General features: G+C 40.4%; 1 protein-coding gene across 7 annotated transcripts in view; it reads right to left on the bottom strand.

Moving 5' to 3' along the window:
• The window catches only part of LOC122541001 (CYFIP-related Rac1 interactor A), a 215828-nt gene that overhangs the window by 15489 nt on the left and 178528 nt on the right, over positions 1-21811 (bottom strand). For all 7 annotated transcript variants that reach the window (XM_043677442.1, XM_043677451.1, XM_043677434.1 and 4 more), the window contains 6 exons: positions 9666-9744; positions 5595-5716; positions 4718-4823; positions 3933-4069; positions 3772-3849; positions 3560-3676 (listed from right to left, as the gene is read on the bottom strand). In XM_043677442.1, coding sequence (XP_043533377.1) covers positions 3560-3676; positions 3772-3849; positions 3933-4069; positions 4718-4823; positions 5595-5716; positions 9666-9735 — 630 coding nt within the window. In that variant the 5' untranslated portion in view covers positions 9736-9744. The remainder of the gene's footprint in view (positions 1-3559; positions 3677-3771; positions 3850-3932; positions 4070-4717; positions 4824-5594; positions 5717-9665; positions 9745-21811) is intronic.

Below are 21811 nucleotides of genomic sequence, written 5' to 3'. Positions count from 1 at the left end.
GTGAATTTGAGGTCGGGGTGGAAGGTGTTAGTGTAGTGGATGAACTGTTCAACCTCCTCGTGGGAGCACGAGGTAGCACCGATACAGTCATCAATGTAGCGAAGGAAAAGATGGGGGGTGGGGCCAGTGTAGTTGCGGAAGATGGATTGTTCCACATACCCGAAGAGGCAGGCATAGCTGGGGCCCATGCGGGTGCCCATGGCTACTCCTTTTGTTTGGAGAAAGTGGCTACGAAGAGGCAGGCATAGCTGGGGCCCTACGAAGAGGCAGGCATAGCTGGGGCCTGGACACCTGGACCTGGATCACTTCTGGAAGTGATCCAGGTCCAGGTGGAGCTGGATCTGATATAGAGCAGCAGAAGGGCTTATGGATTTGGAACTTTACCCTTCAGAAATGAAGATACTGCCGCACCACCTGCCCCTCTCCAGGGGCCACACTGTGATTTCCCGGACCCTGTATTTTAAAAGAAACACTGATGGAATGTGGGTGTCACTGGCTGGCCAGCATTCCAGAATACAGAGAGGCAGGTAAGGAAATTGCTGGGGCTTTATATGAAATCTTTGTAACCTCTTTAGACACAGGAGAGATCCCAGAAGACCGGAGAATAACCAATATTGTTCCCTTGTTTAAGGGCAACAGGGATAATCCAGGAAATTACAGGCCTGTGAGCCTTATGTCAGTGGTAGGGAAGTTATTGGAAAAGATTCTTAGGGATAGGATTTACCTACTTTTGGAAATATATGGATTAATTTGCAATTGGCAGCATGGCTTTGCATGGGGAATGTTGGGTCTCTCAAACTAGGTTGAATCATATGAGGATATGACAAAGACAAAGATATGAGGGCAGGGAGGTAACGCTTATATGGACTTTAGAAAGCCCTTTGAAATGGCAGGCTGTTAAAAAAGGATCTTCGGTGAGCTGGTAGGATGGCCTGGTCATAGAAGACAGAGTAGCAGTGGAAAGGTATTTTTCCGACTGGAGATCTGTGAACAGAGGTGTTCTGCAGGGATCAATGGAGCAACCCCTGTTGTTTGTAACATAAACAAATGATTTGGAGGAGAATGTAGTTGGCCTGATTATGATGTTTGTGGATGACACAAACATTAAAAGTGCTGCGAATAATGCGGAGGATTGCCAGAGTTTACAGCAGGATACAGACAGGTTGGAGATTTTAGGTAGAGAAATGGAAGATAAAGTTTATTCCGGACAAATGCATCTTCGAAGATCTAATGTAGGAGTGAAGTATACAACAAATGGCAGAATCCTTAGAAGCATCAACACAAAGGGACCCCAGGCATACAGGTTAACAGTCCCATGAAAGTGGCCATAAGGTGGTCAGGAAGGCACACAGCACGCAATATTGCATTCATTGATCAGGTCACAGAATAATAAAAAAAGATTCAAATCATGTTGCAGCTGTACAGAACTTTAGTGAGCTGCATCTGGAATATTGTATACATTTCTGGTCGCCACACTACCAGTAGTATGTGGAGGCTTTGAAGAAGGTGCAAACTTTAAAGTTGCTTATGTTGGTATACAACACTTCATTGCATTAATGAACCTGACCCAAGCGTTTATTACAGCAAATCACAAGGCTCTGGGGACTCCAAGAAACGCTTTCACAATTGTGTAATTGTGTCATGGTGATGGAACCAGAAATATCTTGAGTGGAACACCTGAAAACTGATGCCTTCAAAATCCAAACTGGGGTTAACTGAAGCTACGTGATAGCCTGAAATTATTTATAATCTACCTGATAATGCTCATTCAATTTATCAAAGGTTAATTGTCCTGTAGTGCCAGTATCAAGTACTGCATAGATGAAATCATTTAATCTCAATTGTTTCCATGCCAAAACTAAAATAAATATCAAAGCCATTATGAAATACTGTTTGTGGAGAATTGCAGTGACATTGATCACTCCAACAGGATTACATATTGTTATCAGTCTCTTTTAATTCTGAATAGAAGAAATTCAACTTAGCCTCGAGCACTGCCAAAACAAAACTGATCTCAACCGACGGTCAACCGAATGTCATGCATCCCATTTACATTAACGAAACCATTCTGAAGTATGGTAAACATTACAAATACCTTGGAAGTCATTTACTTCTAAAGACTATGACTGATGAGGAGATTCAATACCAAATTAGTGGTACCAACTTATTATTTTATGCACAAACTCTGGTCGTGAGTGTTTGACAACAAAGACTCCTGCAAGTCAACATATGTTTAAGTGTATAGACCGGTTGTTATCACCGTCATCACATAGTGCCTTAATGTTATCTGGAATTCATGCATAACTTTTTATGGCTTTGGTTAAAAGAAAAATCAAATTTCTACTCCTTTTAATAGTACAAAAGTTTATAATTATTATCTCATCTGAACAATAATCAATACTGTTAATACTCAGGCGAGGTAACAGAACCACACAGAACGGAAACAGACCCTTTGGTCCAACTTATCCACACTGAACAGAAATCCCAATCTGACCTAGTCCCATTTGCCAGCATTTGGCTCATATCACTCTAAACCCTTCATATTCATATGCCCAACCAGATACCTTTTAAATATTGCATTTGTACCAGCCTCCACCACTTCCTATGGCAACTCATTCCATACAAACACCACCTTCTGCGTGAAGAAAGTACCCCTCAGGTTCATTTAACATCTTTTCCCTCTCACTTTAAACCTAATTTTGTACTTCCCAACCCTAGGAAAAAGACCGTGGCTATTCACCCTATCCATGTATCTCATGATTTTATAAACCTCTATAAGGTCACCACCCTTCAGTCTCCGACACTCAAGGGAAAAAAGCCCCTACCTTTTCAGCCTCTCCCTATAGCTCAAATCCTCCCATCCTAGCAACATCCTTGTAAATCATTTCCTTACCCTCTTACGTTTAACAACATCTTATAGAAGGGCGACCAGAATTGTACAGATTATTCTAAAAAAAGCCTCACGAATATCCCGTACAGCCACAACATGATATTCCAACACTTGCACTCAATTTTCTGACAAATGAAGGCAAGCTTAACAGTCATCTTCTTTACCACCTTGTCTATTTGAGAATCCAGTTTTCAAGGAATGATGCACCTGCACCCCTAGGTCTCTTTGTTCAGCAACACTCTCCAGGGCCCTATCATTAACTGTGTAAATCCTGTCCTTGTTTGCCTTACATCTATTTAAATTAAATTTCATTTGCCAATTCTTGACTCATCTCATCAAGGACCCATTGTTCTTGGAGATAATCTTCACTGTCAACAACACCATCAATTTTGGTGTCATCTGCAAGTTTACTAACCATACCTACTATATTCACATCCAAATCAGTTATATAAATAATGAAACACAGTGATCCAGCACTAATTCTTGTGGCACACCACTGGGCACAGGTTTCCAATCCAAAAAGCAACCCTCTGCTACCATCTTGTCTCTGATCTTCAAGCCAATTTTTATATCCAATTGGCTAGTTCCCTGGGATCCTATGTAATCATCTAAAAAAGGTAATTATTACTATATCACAATTTAGACCAGTACCATATCTGGTGTACATACCTCTGATACAAATTTGGTTGTTGCATCACTTAATGTTTTTAACATTGGTGTAGCTTCTGCATAAAATAAGGACATTCTGTTGGCCATTTCATTGTTCACTTCATTCTCAGCATCTAACTACTCAAGCAAGATAAAAAGAGCATGGATTACTTTCAAAGACATGTAAACCATATTTCACTAATTACATTTTGTCTCTGACATACTCTACTCACATGCATATTATTAATTCTGTTACGACTAATTGTTCGTCTATAATAGCTAAAGTCATTCTGGATGGCTGGATTTTTCATCTAGGAAAGAAAACAGGATATGGTAATTCATAATAATTTTTGCATTTTATGAAAAAGATAACATGCAATTTTGTATATCTAACCTTGAGCTCATCAAAGCGGAGAGTAAAATGCAGAATTTCAGCAAATTGTTTGGCCAGAGCTTGCTCACGTTCCAGATGTTGAGTTGGCGTGTAAGGTGGATAGGTTAAAGACTCCAAAAGGCTCTGCAATGCTTTCTCTGTATTGACAATACAAAAATAATTTGTAAAAGGAGTTTGCATTTTCCCACCACAACTTAAAGTTTGCAACGGTAATGGAATGAGTTTCAAAAATTATCATGATTAGTAAACCATGCTAACATCCAGTTTGAACAGATTTTGGACAGGCAAAACAATTGCACAGGCATAAGACTAGATAAGACTAGTAGATCTCAAGCCACTAACTTCAAATGGGCTATGCATTTGAATATAAGGTATGACATAACTGTGAATTTGGTTAGGATCTTCTCCACTTTTAGGAATAACACTTGCACACACCCGCAATATCAAATTAATTGTTGATTTATTTGATGGATTGAGATTTGCCTCCAAGTTCAAGATAGAAAGCCTGATCTAATTGTGTCCTCTGGCAGTTGTTTACTATTACCAATGCATTTACACAGGAAAAGTCACTTTCCAGAGCAGTTCCAGACTATCTAATGCCAATGATCGTAACTTAGTTTGTTTAATGGGATTGAGCATGATGGCATGTATCCCATTGGTAGCAACTCTGCAAAGTAAACGTGATTTTCTATGTTGTATCAGGATGGTACAGTGTAACAGTGTATCTGACCCTAGACCCCATCTGCATAAAAATAGAAAGTAACATAGACAGTTTAAAAACTTACCCAATCTTATAGAGAATTCATAGAACCTCTTAAGCCTTCCAACTAATGGACAGACAGAGCTCCATGCTCTGTCCTGCAGCTGGCCATCACTGGGATTTTGAATTGCCTGGGAGAAAACAAAATGTTGCACATTGGTATCACACCTTAGAACTTTTGGATATTAATAACTTATGATACCATTTTATATTATGTAAAATTGAAATGTCATATGACAATGCTGATTCTATTGAAAGTTCAAATTGGGCAATATAGTTACTTTATTCCCTAACCAAAAGAGAAATGCTGGAAAATCTCAGCAGGTCTGGCAGCATCTGTAAGGAGGGAAAAGAGCTGACGTTTCGAGTCTAGCTGACCCTTTGTCGAAGCTTTGACAAAGGGTCAGTTAGACTCGAAACGTCAGCTCTTTTCTCTCCTTACAGATGCTGCCAGACCTGCTGAGATTTTCCAGCATTTCTCTTTTGGTTTCAGATTCCAGCATCCGCAATAATTTGCTTTTACTACTTTATTCCCAATATTGAGTTGAGTTCACTATAAATCATTAGACTATACTGGAAAGCCCTGAAATTAGCATTGCCATCTTTAAGCACTGGAGTACTCCTAGGATGTACTTTAATAATAATTGATTCTAATCAGGTTTCTCTGTGGGGCCATAGTATTTCAGAAATTTCACCATGAGTATGGTTAAAAAGGGTACATAGCTTTCTAAAAGGAGTCAAATAAAAAGCCAATTCATTCTATTACTTTCTGTACATGTTTTTAATAAATACAGAATGGTATAATTTGTTTTTACAGAATTCAAAATAAATCATTAACACTCAACGCCTTTGTGTTCAAAGTTAAATCAACACTTATAAATGAATGAATGTTGCTGGCATACATCTCTTATCTCTTGTCCAGCTCCCTTATAAGCTTGCAGTTCCGTCAAAATGCTTTCAGAATCCTGCAGAACAGCATTCACCTGGTTCCAAATCTCCCGCTCTCCATCTGTAGGTTGTGCATCTACAAAAATATGAGAAGATTCTATTGCGAAATGAAACAAGATTTTGTACATATTTAACTTGTCACCAAGGTGAATTTATTAAGAGAAAGATAAAGTCAGATTTCAAGAGGAATGCTTTAATTATCTTTTTAATTGAATGCTGTTACACTGCAGCATGCGTTTAGTAAAAGAGTTGCAGATATAGCTGCTTGATAATTTTAAATGTTTATATCCTTTACATGGAGTAAGCAATTGCAAACCTATTTTTCTGCAACTTCCAGTTAACGAGCAGATTCAAATAATAAAAATTATCAGTTTCTTGTGGTGCTGTACTAAGTCAGTATTACCTCTCATGAATTTTGACTAATGCTAATTATTGATATCAATGTTTGAAAGAGTCAAGGTATGCTTTTATATTTCATTTCTTCATTCATATATATTAAATGGATAAAGATTTTCTCTCTCGGTTTAGACTATTGACTTGCATGGGAGGACTTTTGTTCAACCAAAGGCATGTAGCTGCCAGCAGACACCTGAATGTATTCCCTTGAAGCTTTCAAAAAATGTGTTAAGTACTCTCAATTTGCAGTTTGAGTGCTAAAATTTTTAATTCAATTTATCTCAAAATAATAAAACTTTAAATAACTAAATAACACATCCTCACATTAGAATCAGGCAGAAAGATCCAACTCAACATGTGCCAGAACTAATAATATTTACTTTTACTGCATTGAATTCTGCTGGATGTTTAAATGACATGCCTCATGTTACAGTAGTTGAGTACCTGAAACTTAACTGTAAACTCTTGCAACAAGAGGTAACTAGCGCTCATAATTTAGAATTTTTCGCAACTGAAAGCTAACATCGATTTTCACAGTAACTTTTTAAAGCATGTATTATACTCCAGATAGATAGTTTCAGCAATGTTCAATTTGAAACTAAAAAAGGAATGGTGATAATTATTTTTAACCTCAATACACAATAGCAAGACATAATAAGCACGGTGTATTAGATCATACAAAATAATCCATACCATATGAAGTATTCAGGATTATTTTTTCCCCCTACACACGCCCACCTCATTTGAGAGGGTCAATTCTGCAGAAATAACCTTCCAGCACTGTCTTGTCACAAATTATGCCTGAACAATCTTTCACAGTTTTATCACCCTTACAAAAATGTTAAAAAAAATCAATGGCATAATCACCAGAATTATTTACTATAAAGCCACTTGAAATTCCTTAGAATACTTGTTATACCCTGTGAATGACAAATCACTTTCTAACATGTTCAAAGTGGAAAGGTTTTCAGAATAATAGCATCATTGGCATGAAGGAAATATTCAGGAAATATATTGAATTCCATCTCAAATTTAAACTGCCTGCAGATTCTAATACAGTAACTGAATATAAATACAACAGTGACTCACATAATAGTGTTAGCTTTAATTAAAGTTTAAAAAAATTAAAACATTTGCACCAAGATCAGTAATTTTTAACTTAAGTTATTCAAATGCAAAACTTCACCAATTATATTGTTAATTTTGACTTAATGCAATTTGCTGCAGGTTTGATAGAACAAATAAACTTTTATTCTAGGAGATGAGACAAGCAATTAAATACCACAATAAATGGCACAGCCACATGACAATTCCTGTCAATTTCAATTTCTTGCAGGAGATAACATTGTGACTGATACAAAACTCCTCTTTCGCTAGCTCATAAAACCCTCTTTCCCCATTCTCTGACCATTCACTTCCCTATTCTTTGCACAGTCTGTATAATACATACTCCATGTGTGCCTCTGAATCATGATCAAATCCAGCAACCATCTCTTCCTTCTAATCCTTTCACCTGACCTAGAAACGAACTTGTCCAAGCCTGTACCTTTCATTTCCTAACTCGGCAGATAAAAAGCAACAAAGTGATCAGTAACTTGCCATTAGTCTACATAAACTCTCTAACAAGATCTCTGCAAATTGTTCAATGTTGTGTTACTTTCATCTTGTAATCCATAATCAATAAAAAAAATTGTAGTCAGAGGATTACAATTCTACTATTAATGCAACTCAACATGCAATAGGAAAATGGAAATATATGTAAATAACCAATTTTATATCATTTATTGTGTATTAAGAAGCTAAATTAATGAAGTTTAACTGGAATCTACATTGTGCTAAGCAGTAGGCAGGAAGACTTTGTAAGCCATTTCACAGCACCGTTTTTGCTAGCTTTTATTTAGTTTGAGCAAATGTTACAATGGAATGAGGTTTTAAAAATCGGCCTTGGAAACAGCAGAAGAAATTGATTATTAATCTAGAATTGTGTGAGAGGGGAGTAAAGTGCAGCAAAACTTCAGTGGGCTCAATTTACAAGTAAATAAGCAGTATATAAGCAAATATAACTTCAATGCATCATGCACCAAATGGGTTAGTACACAGCAATTAGACTCCTGTAATTATGTACATTTCTAAGCAGTACATTACTGTCTCATAAGCATAATTAGAATAACCCTCTATATTATATAAAGCATAAAGCCACATCGGCTGTGAGTGATTTCTGCCAGTACCACTATATACTATAGCCAACTAACAAAGAAAAACAGCTTATTAAAATCATGCAGGAATATATAACTAACTGGTTCTCAAAATCAGAGTGGAAAAAAATGATAGGAATCTAAATTTTATGTTCAAACCTATTGTAAGAAAAGATTTATAAACAGCAAAACTAAGTTTAGATGCATATTTACTGGGTGATTAGAAACTATATTTTGTATCTCATCAAAAGCTTTCATGTTGCTTTAATTAAATTTGTTAAATAATTAAATAAATTGTACAACAGTAAATGGTGAAGAGCAATAGATTCATATTGCAAGCCTCAACCCACTTTTCCACACTGATAATACGTATTTCTTTAAAATGGACGCATTCTAAGAATTAACTCAACAGAGTTAGAAATTCCAGTTGAAAGATCATGCATTGCATATTGTCATCTAAGTACCATCCAAGGGGCATGCAAGTAACAAATTGTTACTACCACTACTTAAAATAGTCTTAAAGATTGTCTTACGTACATCAACAAACCATTTATGCACTGCAGTGACCTGAATACTATACTTTTCCACATAAAATTCGAGAATTTAAAATGCACATAATTTCAGAAAAGTAGTTAGATTAATTCAAAGAGAAAATTGTGCTAATAAACAATAAGTTATGGACAAATTACAATATTTAGATTTACTCTTGGATCTACCATGTGGCAACCTATTTCGTCAGTTGTTTAAACTGCTTGAAATCATGTCCAATCATGGAGGAAATATTTCTAACTTTAGTGGATAGAAACTATTTTTAATTGGATGCAACTGAAGTGTGTTGTTGGGTAGATTCAGCAGCACAGAGTGTGAGATTAACTTGCTAGACCAAATGACCATAAACAACACCTTCACTGACTTTGTGTTTTGGATTCTTTTACGATTACGAAGCTCTATTGTTGTCCTTGGGTGCAGTGGCAACTGATCGTGGAAAAGATTAATAATATTTGAACAGATTTTGGCAAGTTGTAGTTTTGTAGATACCCAGATATACACCATTTCAGTTCCTTTCATACCCCAATTTCTCTATTCTACAGGCACATGCAGATTAGTTTTGTGGTAAAAGCCAAGCAAGAGTCTATTCTCACTTTCAAAGTCAAGAAAAAAATTTGGCCCTTGATCAAACTCTGTGCAAGTGAGAACTTTTAGAAGATTCCCCATTTGGCTCCTGAAAGAAAAAAAAGGGAAGAGATAGATGCACTATGTGGTGAATATTAAAAGCTACTGAGGGGAAATATGCCATCAACTTTGCTGCATGGGTAGAAGTGAATAATTTCCAGAAGTATTTCATTCCTCAGCCACATTTTGTGTGAAGGATTTGATTTAAAACAGCTGAAGCTAGACTTATAGTGCTCGTTGCTGCCCGGCAGTACAACTTACTTTCAAAATCCAGGAAAAAATGTGGATAGTTTTCAATCTCCCTGGTTAGGACCTTAAGCAGATTACCCATCCCAGCAACCTGATTAAAATGGAACACAGTTTAAATGAACATTAATTAAAGTAGAACATTTAATACACGTAGCTGTGAATTTCAATTTAAAAACGAAGTAAATCATATAGTCAAAACGTTTAACATCAAACATCTCTCATATAGAATTATTTATCCTAGTTGCTTCCAACAGAGGGCTTATAATAAACACAAAAACTGTTCAAACTGTGTATCACTAGTTTAAAAACAATCATTGTTCAGATTCATTTTTCAGATTATGGGAAGCCACATTTTCAAAATAAAATGAAACCACTCAGCAGGAAAATATCAAAGAGTATGCAATAAAATACACGATTGTGTCTGGCATGTTTTGAGAGAAACTGTGAATGAGACGTGGCGAAAATCAGGAATATTATACAAAATAAAATCACAAGCAGCCATCAAGAGGTTTGTGCAGTGGTTAGAAATAGTCCCATTAAACCTAAAGCATTGGTTGCTACTTCTCACCAATGGTAAGAGTGGCAGCACAGGAAGAGACAGAGACTCAACGACAGAAAGCAAAAACAAAATGCTGCAGATGTTGGAAATATGAAATAAAAACAGAAAATTCTGGAAACACTCCGAAGGTCTACCAGTAGCTGGTGATAGTCCAACAGGTTTATTTGGAAGCACTAGCTTTTCAAACGATGCACCTTCATCAGGTGGTTGTAGAGAACAAGGCCATAATGCACAGAATGTATAGCCACAGTAGTGTCATGGAGATATAAAAATACATTAAATCATTTTATATATAGTCTTTCATCTTTTATAACAGGATGTGCTGGTTTCTGTTCTTTGATATATAAATCCCAGAACTTCTTTAAAATTACATTCTCAAGATATTTCTAGCTTTTCTCACAATAAGTGTCATCTCAGCTCAGGCAACGTATTAAGGTGTGAGGTGCATGTCCCAATGTGGAGTCAAACTGGTTCTATTTCTAAAGTGGGATTTACAGAGTCATACATGGATTCATGCAGTTTATGAGCAAAATAAAATTTAATTCTGCAAAAAGAAAAATTCACCTGATAAATTTATATGCGTTTGCATATAGGAGAGACAGAGCGGGTATGTGCATGCATGTGTGTAAGCTTGGTGAAGTGGGTGTGTGTGTGTCATGGGTATATATACCTGTGAGAGGGGGCATGCGTGGGTGTGAGTAGGAGAAAGAGTTTGTGCATGAGAGGGGGCCTGCGTGGGTGTGTAAGTATGTAGGGGTGTGAGAGAGAGCCCCCGAGAGCACAAGAGAATAGTACAGTGGGGTCACCTGTAGTGTGACATGAACTCAAGATCCTGATTGAGGCCATTCCCATGGGTACTGAACTTGGCTATCAGCTTCTTCTTGGCCACTCTGCGTTGTTGCTTGTACCAAAGTCTGCCTTGGAGGATGGTCACCCAAAGGTCCTAGGCTGAATGTCCCGCACCACTGCTGAAGTGTTCCCTGACTGGGAGGGAACAGTCCTGTCTGGTGATTGTTCATCCGTTGTCATAGTGTCTGCTCAGTCTCGCCAATGTACTATGTCTCCCGGCATCTTTGCCTGCAGCGTATGAGATAGACAACTTTGGCCAGGTCACATGAGTACTTGCCGTGTACATGGTGAGAAGTGTCCCCATGTGTAATGGTGGCATCCGTGTCGACACTCTGACACGCCTTGCAGTGGCTGCCATGACAAGGCTGTATGATTTTGTTGACCTGAAGGCTGGGCAGTTTACTGTGTACAATGATCTGGTTTGAAGGTGAGAAGTGGAGGCGTGGGGAAGGTCTTGATGAGGTGCTCATCCTCAATGTGTTGCAGGCTACAAAGAACATAGCACAGTTGTTCAGCTTCTGGGAAGTACTGGACAACAAAGGGTACCCTATCTGTTGCAGCCTGTGTCTGTCTCCTGAGGTCATTATGGTTTCTCACTATGGCACGTCAAAACTGGCAATCGATGAGTTGAGCATTATACCCTGTTCTCATGAGGACATCCTTGAGCACTTTCAAGTATCTGTCACGTTCATCCTCATCCGAACAAATCCTGTGTGTGCAGAGGGCTTGTCTGTAGGGGATGGCTGTTTTGATAGGTTTCGAGTGGAAGCTAAAGTGGTGTAGCATCGTGAAGTTATCTGTGGGTTTGCGGTAGAGTGAGATACTGAGGTGCCCATCCTTGATGGAGATGCACATGTCCAAAAATGAGACAGATACTAAATAGTCATCCATGGTAAGTCTGATCATGGGATGAAATTTGTTGATACCACTGTGTTGTTGTTTCAGTGACTCCTCGCCATGGCTCCAGAGGAAGAAAATGTTGTCAACATATCTAGTGTAGTGATGGTTGGAGGTCCTGTGCAGAAAAGAAGGCTTGTTCAAACTGCACACAGTATCGATGAGAATGAGCACCCCACCAAGATCTTCCCTTTGCCTCCACTCCTCACCTTTGAACAACCACCAAACCTTGAACAGATCACTGTACGCAGCAAACTGCCCAGCCTTCAGGACAACACCATCGTACAACCGGTATATTGGGTCCAGGTCGATGTGCTTATTGATTGAATCTGTGGATCAGTGCCATTCCTCTAGGAATTCCCTGGCTATTCTCTGTTTGGCTTGTCCTATAATAGTAGTGTTGTCCCAGTCGAATTCATGTTGCTTGTCATCTGCGTGTGTGGCTACTAAGGATAGCTGGTCGTGTCGTTTCGTGGCTAGTTGGTGTTCATGGATGCGGATCGTTAGCTGTCTTCCTGTTTGTCCTATGTAGGGTTTTGTGCAGTCCTTGCATGGGATTTTGTATACTACGTTGGTTTTGCTCATGCTGGGTATCGGGTCCTTTGTCCTGGTGAGTTGTTGTCGAAGAGTGGCTGTTGGTTTGTGTGCTGTTATGAGTCCTGGTGGTCGTAGTAGTCTGGCTGTCAGTTCAGAAATGTTCTTGATGTATGGTAAAGTGGCTAGTCCTTTGAGTTGTGGCATGTCCTCATTCCGTTGTCTTTCTGTTGATGAAATTGCGGGGGTATCCGTTTTTGGCGAATACATTGTAGAGGTGTTCTTCTTCCTCTTTTTGCAGTTCTGGTGTGCTGCAGTGTGTTGTGGCCCTTTTGAACAGTGTCTTGACACTGCAAGGACTGCACAAAAATACAACACAGGACAAACAGGAAGACAGCTAACGATCCGCATCCATGAACACCAACTAGCCACGAAACGACACGACCAGCTATCCTTAGTAGCCATACATGCAGATGACAAGCAACATGAGCTTGACTGGGACAACACTACTATTATAGGACAAGCCAAACAGAGGACAGCCAGGGAATTCCTAGAGGCATGGCACTCATCCACAGATTCAATCAACAAGCACATCAACCTGGACCCATTATATTGGCCACTGCAGCCGACAGCTGGAACTGACAACCGGAAGCGGCAGATTCAAACCACTATAAATGCTGGAGAAAAGATCACTGAAGCCCTTCACAGGAGGCTCCCAAGTACGGAGGATGTCACCTAGACAGGAGACGAAACGTCTGCAACACAAATTCCCAGCTCGGTGAACACAACCACAACAGGACTGTTCCCTCTTAATCGGGGAACACTTCAGCAGTCCGGGACATTCAGCCTCAGATCTTCAGATGACCATCCTCTAAGGCAGACTTCAGGACAAGCAACAATGCAGAGTGGTTGAGCAGAAGCGAATAGCCAAGTTCAGTATCCATGGGAATGGCCTCAATGGGACTTTGGGTTCGTATCACACTACAGGTGACCCCACTGCACTGCACGACACACACACTCTCTCATACACACGCACATACACCCCCCCTCTCACAGGCATACACCCCATGACACTCCCGCACACACTTAATCATGTTTACACACACACCATCACAAGCACTCTCACCCACACACACACACTGTCTCTCTGACATGCACACAAAAAAGTTTATGGGGTGAATTTGTTTTTGCAGAATTACTTTTCAATTTGCTCAAAAACTGCATGAATCCATGTAAGATTCTGTAAATCCCACTTTACAAACAGAACCAGTTTGACTCAACATGGGACACAGACAGACCTCGCACCTTAATGCATTGTCTGAGCTGAGATGGCACCTATCATTAGAAAAGCTAGAAATATTTTGAGAACGTAAGTTAAAAGTAGTTCTAGGATTTACATATCAAAGAACAGAAATTAGCTCATCCCATTCTAAAAGATGAAAGACTGAATTTAAAATTGTTCCATGTATTATTACATCTCCATGACACTACAGTGGCTATAAATTCTGTGTCTTATTCTCCACAACCACCTGATGAAGGAGCAGCACTTTGAAAGCTAGTGCTTTCAAATAAACCTATTGGACTATAACCTGGTGTTGTGTGATTTTTAACTCTGTCCGCCCCAGTCCAACACTGGCACTTCCAAGTCATAGCTACGAACATCTGAGCAGAGAGAAACTGGGTTAGTGAACGAATATTTACATATTTGCATTCTGCCCGGTCATTATATTACCTATAGTAAGAGAAAAATGATGGTAGACCTGCAACTTTAACTACATGGCGGAAGACAGGTGGGAGACTGTATGAGAACCTATTTTGGAGAACTTTCGGAGGATTCGATCCTCAGCTTCCCAACGTGGTCATGCCTTTCTTTAACTTTTCACCCTCTGCCTCTTGTACCCATTGCTCTCTCTGGGGCCTGCTAGCTGAGCCCCACCAATACCTTGGACAATCCTGATGTTAAGAGCATCCATAACTGACTGTAGTCACAATGATGAGCACCAGATTACCAGTCATGACTGGGACTACAGAGCTGCCATCCAATCAGATTGCACAATAGCTCTCTAAGGGAAAAGCTCCTCTCCAGATCAGGATAGCAGATTTGATCTGAGGTAATTAAAAGGCCTTTGTAGTATTGTATGGATATGGGGCAACCAGTATTGGCAATGTATTGTCCATCAATTTGTTAACTAACAGAGCAAGTAAAAACTCTGCTCAAGGTTTCGTGGCTTTCAGAACTTTTGAAGAATCATCAACAGAGAGGTCCTTGACCTGAAACAGTTGGTGGAATTTTATAAATCCCGAGAAAGTTATGGCGAGATTTGTGGCAAAATTAGCTGAGAAGTCCGGCAAGTCTCGTCTTGGCATTTGCAGCATCTTGCCTCCTTCTTAGCACTTTTCAGAAGTTGCATGGTGAATTGCTAATTTACTGTGACAATAGTTTGTTAAACAGTTTATTGATGCTGAAACATGCCTCAATAATACATAGCCTCTTGTCTGACCAAATAGAGTGGATGTTGAGAAATCTTGATATGTCAATCAGAACACATATCTGGAGGTCAGCTCACTGTTGGCTCCAAGGACCACTGTGTTGGACACTGGGTACCAACAGCTCAGCACATGCTCCATTGGCAGTCTCCACACACACCTCCCACTCATGGCCATTGGCATCTGCCAGCCTCTGACAAGTATTGCGGCATACTCTAATCTACTTACAGGATACTGCTGCATTATTATGATGTGCTGTAGCTGCAGCAGCAACAATCAATGTAATGCTGCAGCAAGGATATTGCCCTCAGGGACATGTACGCACCTCATTGGCTGGATCAGGCTGCATCTCTGCACTTATTCTCATACGGACCATTCATTCTGATCTTACCTCAAAGCTCACAGCATCCCTGTCTTGGAATGCCTGCCAATTTATGTTTTTCCAGCTCAACCAGAGACACTAGTTTAATATAATTTGTCTGATTTTTTAAAGCAGTCAAAGCCAGGAAATTTCTCTCAGTCAAGTCAAGGGACACTGCATTTGGGCAGCTTCTGATACAGGGGCTTGCATACTGTCAGTTAGCCAAATTGACAGTCAGAGTCAGGATCTTCGTCACATAAGGATGAGGACCCGAATGTCAGGAAACCACCATCTGTCTTGACTCTTCCTACCCTATTCTGGGCTATTTTCCTCTTGGAATGAGAAAGTGGGTGATGGTATAGGAGATGAAAGCAGTTGGTGCAGCTGGGGCGGTATCACAAGTGAATAACTAGGCAGCGCATGGGCATGCAGAGCTGGTGGTATTGGGGTTGGGGTGAGTGAGAGTAAGGAAAATGTTATAATGAAAGTGGTAGACTATAAGCTTTGGTGAGAGTTGGATATAGTAACAAAGATAAGGGGAGATAACAGAGGGGATGGTGGCACTTATGCTGCTGGAGTGAGACTGACTAACCTAGGTGGCAAACTTGGATCAAGTTGGTCCTGAAGAAAGAGGAATCTGCGTGTATGTCTCCCTGTCCAGCAGGACCTCCAAGCCAGGACATTAATTTCCTCCTGTTTACAATTCCCAAGGCAAATGTCAGGAACCATGCAGAGCAACTCTGGATTATCAGTGCTTGTCTCGGTGCCCAATGGACTTTTAAAGATGGCGTGGGGAAAGATCAAAACAGAATCAGACAGGAGGGATGCCACTGGAGTAGGGTGGTAAATGCTAAGGTGCGTTTGGTAAAATGAGAAAACTCATGGCTTCTTGATGAAAACCCCTCCAAAACCTTAACACATCTTGCACTTGACAAATAAAACATAAGTTTCAGCCCATTTCTCTCTTTACAGATGCTGACAGATCTGCTGACTATTTCCAGAAGTTTCTGTTTGTAATAAATAAGACACAGTGGCATGTAATTCCTACAGAATCTAGGAAGATTTAAGATGATGTTAAAATAGACAGGCACATACGCAGAAGTGCCAAAACCTCAAATTATTTGAGCACAAGATTTCAAACCAAAAGCTTAAGCTGGAAACAATTCAATATATCAAAAATGGCAGCGATCCTGGGAGCAGCCCTGTTCTGACATCAAAGTCGAAAAGTGTGGTCCTGGTAAAACACAACTGGCCAGGCATAAGCATAAGCTCTTCATCGACTCTCCTGCTCTTCAGATGCGACCTGATTGGCCGAGCTTTTCTCGCACCACATTTTTTTGACTGATTCTCCAGCATCTGCAGTCCTCACTTTCTCCCTGTTCTGACATCAGTCCTAGCCTGGTGGGAGATAGGTGATTGACACAGGATTCCAAGGGTGATGAACTTCGAGCACGGATCAGTACTTGGAGTTCCAATGTTGTGGCCATTACGGAGGCGTGGATATCAGAGGGGCAGCAATGATTATTGGATGTTCCAGAGTTTAGATGTTTCAAAAGGAATAGGGAGGATGGGAAAAGAGGTGGGAGAGTAGCATTGCTAATCAAGGATAGTATAACAGCTCCAAAAAGGGAGGTAGTCGAGGTGGGTTTGTCTACTGAGTCAGTATGGGTGGAAGTCAGAAACAGAAAAGGAGCAGTCACTTTATTGGGAGCTTTCGATACACCATCCTCCAATAACAACAGAAACACAGAAGAGCAGATTGGAAAGCAGATTTTGGAAAGGTGGAGAAGTAACAGAGTTGTCGATATGGGTGACTTCAACTTCCCTAATATTGAATGAAACCTTCTTAGTTCAAATAGTTTGGATGGAGCAGATTTTGTCAGGTGTGTCCAGGAAGGATTCCTGACTCAATATGTAGATAGGCTGACTGGAGGGGAGGCCATATTGGATTTGGTGCTTGGCAATGAACCTGGTCAGGTGTCAGATCTCTCAGCGTGGCAGCATTTCTGTGATAGTGATCACAACTCCCGACCTTACTATAGTCATGGAGAGGGATAGGAGCAGATGGTATGGAAAAGTATTTAATTGGGGCAGGGGGAGTTACAATGCTATTAGGCAGGAACTGTGGAGCATAAATTGGGAACAGATAATCTCAGGGAAATGCACAACAGAAATGTTGACATTGTTTAGGGAGCACTTTCTGAGTGCTGAATAAGATTGTCCAACTGAGGCAAGGAAGGGACGGTAGGGTGAAGGAACCTTGGATGACAAGTGATGTGGAACACCTTGTCAAGAGGAAGGAAGAAGCTTACTTAAGGTTGAAGAAGCAATGATCAGACAGGGCTCAAGAGAGTTACAAGGTAGCCAGGAAGGAAGTGAAGAATGGACTTTGGAAAGCTAGAAGGAAGCATGAAAAAGCCTTGGCAGGCAGGATTAACAAAAACTCCAAGGCATTCTACACTTATGTATGAATAAAAGGATGACCAGAATGAGGATAAGCAGATCAGGGATAGTGGAGGGAACTTGTGCATGGAGTCAGAGGAAGTAGGAAAGGTCCTTAATCAATACTTTGCTTCCGTATTCACTGGTGAGAGGGACCTTGTTGTTTGTGAGGACGGTGTGAAACAAGCTGATACGCTCGAACAGGTTGATCTTAAGAAGAGGGATGTGCTGGAAATTTGAAAAACATGAGGATGGATAAATTCCTCCGGGCCAGACGAGATATACCCAAAGGAAGTGAAGAAAGAGATTGCTGCATCTTTGTCAATGATCGTTGCATCCTCAATATCCACTGGAGTAGTGCCAGATGATTGGAGAGTGGCAAATGTTATTCCCCTCTTCAAAAAGGGAAATAGGGATAACCCTGGGAATTATAGATCAGTCAGTTTTACATCAGTGGTGGGCAAATTCGAGATGGCTCTGAGTGTCAGAATTTATGATTATTTGGAAAAACATAGCTTGATTAAATATAGTCAGTATGGCTTTTTGGGGGACAGCTCACAAGCCTTATTGAATTCTTTGAGGATGTGACAAAAGATATTGATGAAGTTAGAACAGTGGATGTGGTGTATATGGATTTTAGTAATGCATTTGATAAGGTTCCCCATGGCAGGCTCATTCAGAAAGTGAGGAGGCATGGAACACAGGGAGATCTGGCTGTCTGGATACAGAATTGGTTGACCCATTGAAGAAAGAGGGTGGTAGTGAATGGAAAGTATTCAGCCTGGAGCTCAGTGACTGGTGGTGTATCACAGGGATCTGTTCTGGGACCTCTGCACCTTGTGATTTTTATAACTGACTTGGATGACACAAAGGTTGGTGGAATTATGGATAGTGTGGAGAGCTGTAGTAGGCTGTAATGGGACATTGATAGGATGCAGAGCTGGGCTGAGAAGTGGCAGTTGGAGTTCAACCTGAAAAAGTGTGAAGTGATTCATTTTAGAAGGTCATAGATCCCTCAAAGTTGATGGGTTGTTAAGGCGGCATATGGTGTGTTGGGTTTCATTAGTAGGGGCAGTGAGTTTCAGGGCTGTGAGGTTATGGTGTAGCTCTCTAAAGCTAAGGTTAGCCCACACTTGGAATATTGTGTTCAGTTTTGGTCGCCTCATTCTAGGAAGGATGTGGAAACTTTAGTGAGGATGCAGAGGAGATTTACCATGATGCTGCCTAGACTGGAGGGCATGTCTTATGAAGAAAAGTTGAGGGAGCTAGGGCTTTTCTCACTGGAGCGAAGAATGATGAGAGGTGACTTGATCGAGGTGTACAAGATGATGAGAGGCACAGATAGAGTAGATTAGATTAGATTTGATTAGATTACTTACAGTGTGGAAACAGGCCCTTCGGCCAAACAAGTCCACACCGACCCGCTGAAGCGCAACCCACCCATACCCCTACATTTACCCCTTACCTAACACTATGGGCAATTTAGCATGGCCAATTCACCTGACCTGCACATCTTTGGACTGTGGGAGGAAACCGGAGCACCCGGAGGAAACCCACACAGACACGGGGAGAATGTGCAAACTCCACACAGTCAGTCGCCTGAGGCGGGAATTGAACCCGGGTCTCTGGCGCTGTGAGGCAGCAGTGCTAACCACTGTGCAACCGTGCCGCCCATCAAGTAGATAGCCAGAGACTTTTTCCCAGATGGAAATGGCTATCGTGAGGGGGCATAATTTTAAGGTGATTGGAGGAAGGTTTTGGGGAAATGTCAGAGGTCACCATTCTTTACACAGAGTGGTGGGTATGTGGAATGCACTGCCAGCAGCGGTAGTACAGTCAGATACATTATGGACATTTAAGCGATTCTTGAATAGGCACATGGATAATAGTAAAATGAAGGGTATGTAAGTTAGTTTGATATTAGAGTAGGATAAAAGATCGGCGCAACATCGAGGGACGAAGGGCCTGTGCTGTGCTGTTATAACTTTAAGATATCCCAAAGCACTTAACAACCAACAAACAAGTGTAGTCTTGTTTTTAGTCTTTAGAAGTATAGTCACTGTCATAGTGTAGGAAGACCTGGCTGAAAAGGTCCTGTGAACACTAGTGAAGATAAATAATAAGATTCACAAGCTCATTTCCAAATTATACAATGGGATCACAAAAATTCTTGAAAAGGCAATGGGACCACAGCTTATCAGCTAATTTGAAAGGCTGCACTTCTGATCGTGCAGCATTCCCTCAGTGTCTATCTGAACTGTTCTCAATTCACTGAACTGGGACAAGAATGCAGGAACATCAATGCACAATTAATTGAGAAATATAGCACACCGTAAATGTACATTTTTAAAAAACACAGTTTACAGGATTAGGGATGCATGACTAGAGTTAACCATACATTATGTCAACTTTAATCACAGGTTAGATCGGTAGTTGAAGGTAACAGGAATAATGGGATTATGGAAACATGATTGGGATTACTGCTCATGTAGAGGATGAATATCAATCTAGTTTGGTGGGCTGGCTTGCCATTTCCACCAGCCGCTAGGAGCTAGAGGGGAGATGCTGTTGACCAGCAACCAGAGTGATGCAGCTCAGAGCGTACCAGCAGTCAAACCACGTGGAGCCCCCTGCATGGTCTGCTTCGGAGAGCCCTTGGAGAGAGACTGAAATGTTTGTCTTTTTAACTCCTGTTTCTCTGACTTATGGTAGCTGTCAGGTAACTTTTCTTTCATTTCTCTATTCTGCAACTAAGGATTGTACCTAGGTACTTTGTACCTAAGATGGTGCTATAAGTGGCTACTTGTAAATTTTTCACTGTACTCACTGAGTACATGTAGCAATAAAGCTAATTCATTCATTTGTTCTATACTATAATTTCTGTGAAATATCTGAGGCAGACCATGTGGAGACACTGTGGACATTTAAGAGTGACAAGTCTATCAATGTTCCCAGTATTTGGTACTGCCAGCTTGTGTAGCAGGGACAGAGGTGTTTTGCCAAGACTCGATTCACAAATCTTTGAACTTGTCAATGGCTGTTCTATGCAACATGTTGTTGGTGATGCTAAGCTTAGCACTTTTACTGCAGCCCTTGTTAGGTGCCAGTTAGAAAAACAACAGACTGCTGCAGCTGGAGGCCGTTGTCCTGACACATACATTTTCTAGCAGTTGCTAGATTTAGTTATTGCCAGGCGACTAGATTAGGCAAAATTCCAGGCAGAAGACTATTTGGGCATTGAATCTGCTCCTTGGAATTTATGAATTGAGTCACTCACACTTGACCAGTCAGCTAAGCCTTGTGTTGCACGAACATGGAAATTTTGAATGGACATAGCAATCCAAAAGAACTCTTTAAATTCAAGTCCATGTACATTGTGCCAAACTAGAAAACTAGGGAAAATTGAACATTCAAAGCAAAATACAAACAAAAAAACTCCTGAATGAAGCCTATAATCAAGGTCATTATTTCAAAGAAAGTAACTCTTACATGTTTAATAGCATCTTTCACAATCTCAGATCATCCAAAAGCACTCAGCTGCTAATTCTGCATATAGAGAAGGCCCACAAACAACAACATGACAACTAAATGATCTTTGATAATAATGTTGACTCTAAGATATGATGTGGAATCCCTGGTGTTGGGCTGGGGTGGACAAAGTCAGAAGTCACACGACACTAGGTTTATTTGAAATCACAAGCTTTCAGAGTGTAGCTCCTTCATCAGTTGAAGAGAGAGAGAAGCACAGACACAGAATTTATAATTTGGAGATGCTGGTGTTGGGTTGGGGTGTACAAAGTTAAAAATCACAACACCAGGTTATAGTCCAACAGGTTTAATTGGAAGCACACTAGCTTTCGGAGTGACGCTCCTTCATCAGGTGATTGTGGAGGGCTCGATCGTAACAGAATTTATAGCAAAAATTTGCAGTGTGATGTAACTGAAATTATACATTGAAGAATTGATTGTCTGTTAAGCCTTTCATCTGTTAGAATACAGTGATAGTTTCACTTCTTTCATGAAAGATCT

The sequence above is a fragment of the Chiloscyllium plagiosum genome, chromosome 3 (assembly GCF_004010195.1).
Source record: "Chiloscyllium plagiosum isolate BGI_BamShark_2017 chromosome 3, ASM401019v2, whole genome shotgun sequence".
Lineage (NCBI taxonomy): Eukaryota > Metazoa > Chordata > Chondrichthyes > Orectolobiformes > Hemiscylliidae > Chiloscyllium > Chiloscyllium plagiosum.
This window is presented reverse-complemented; position numbering and strand designations above follow the sequence as displayed.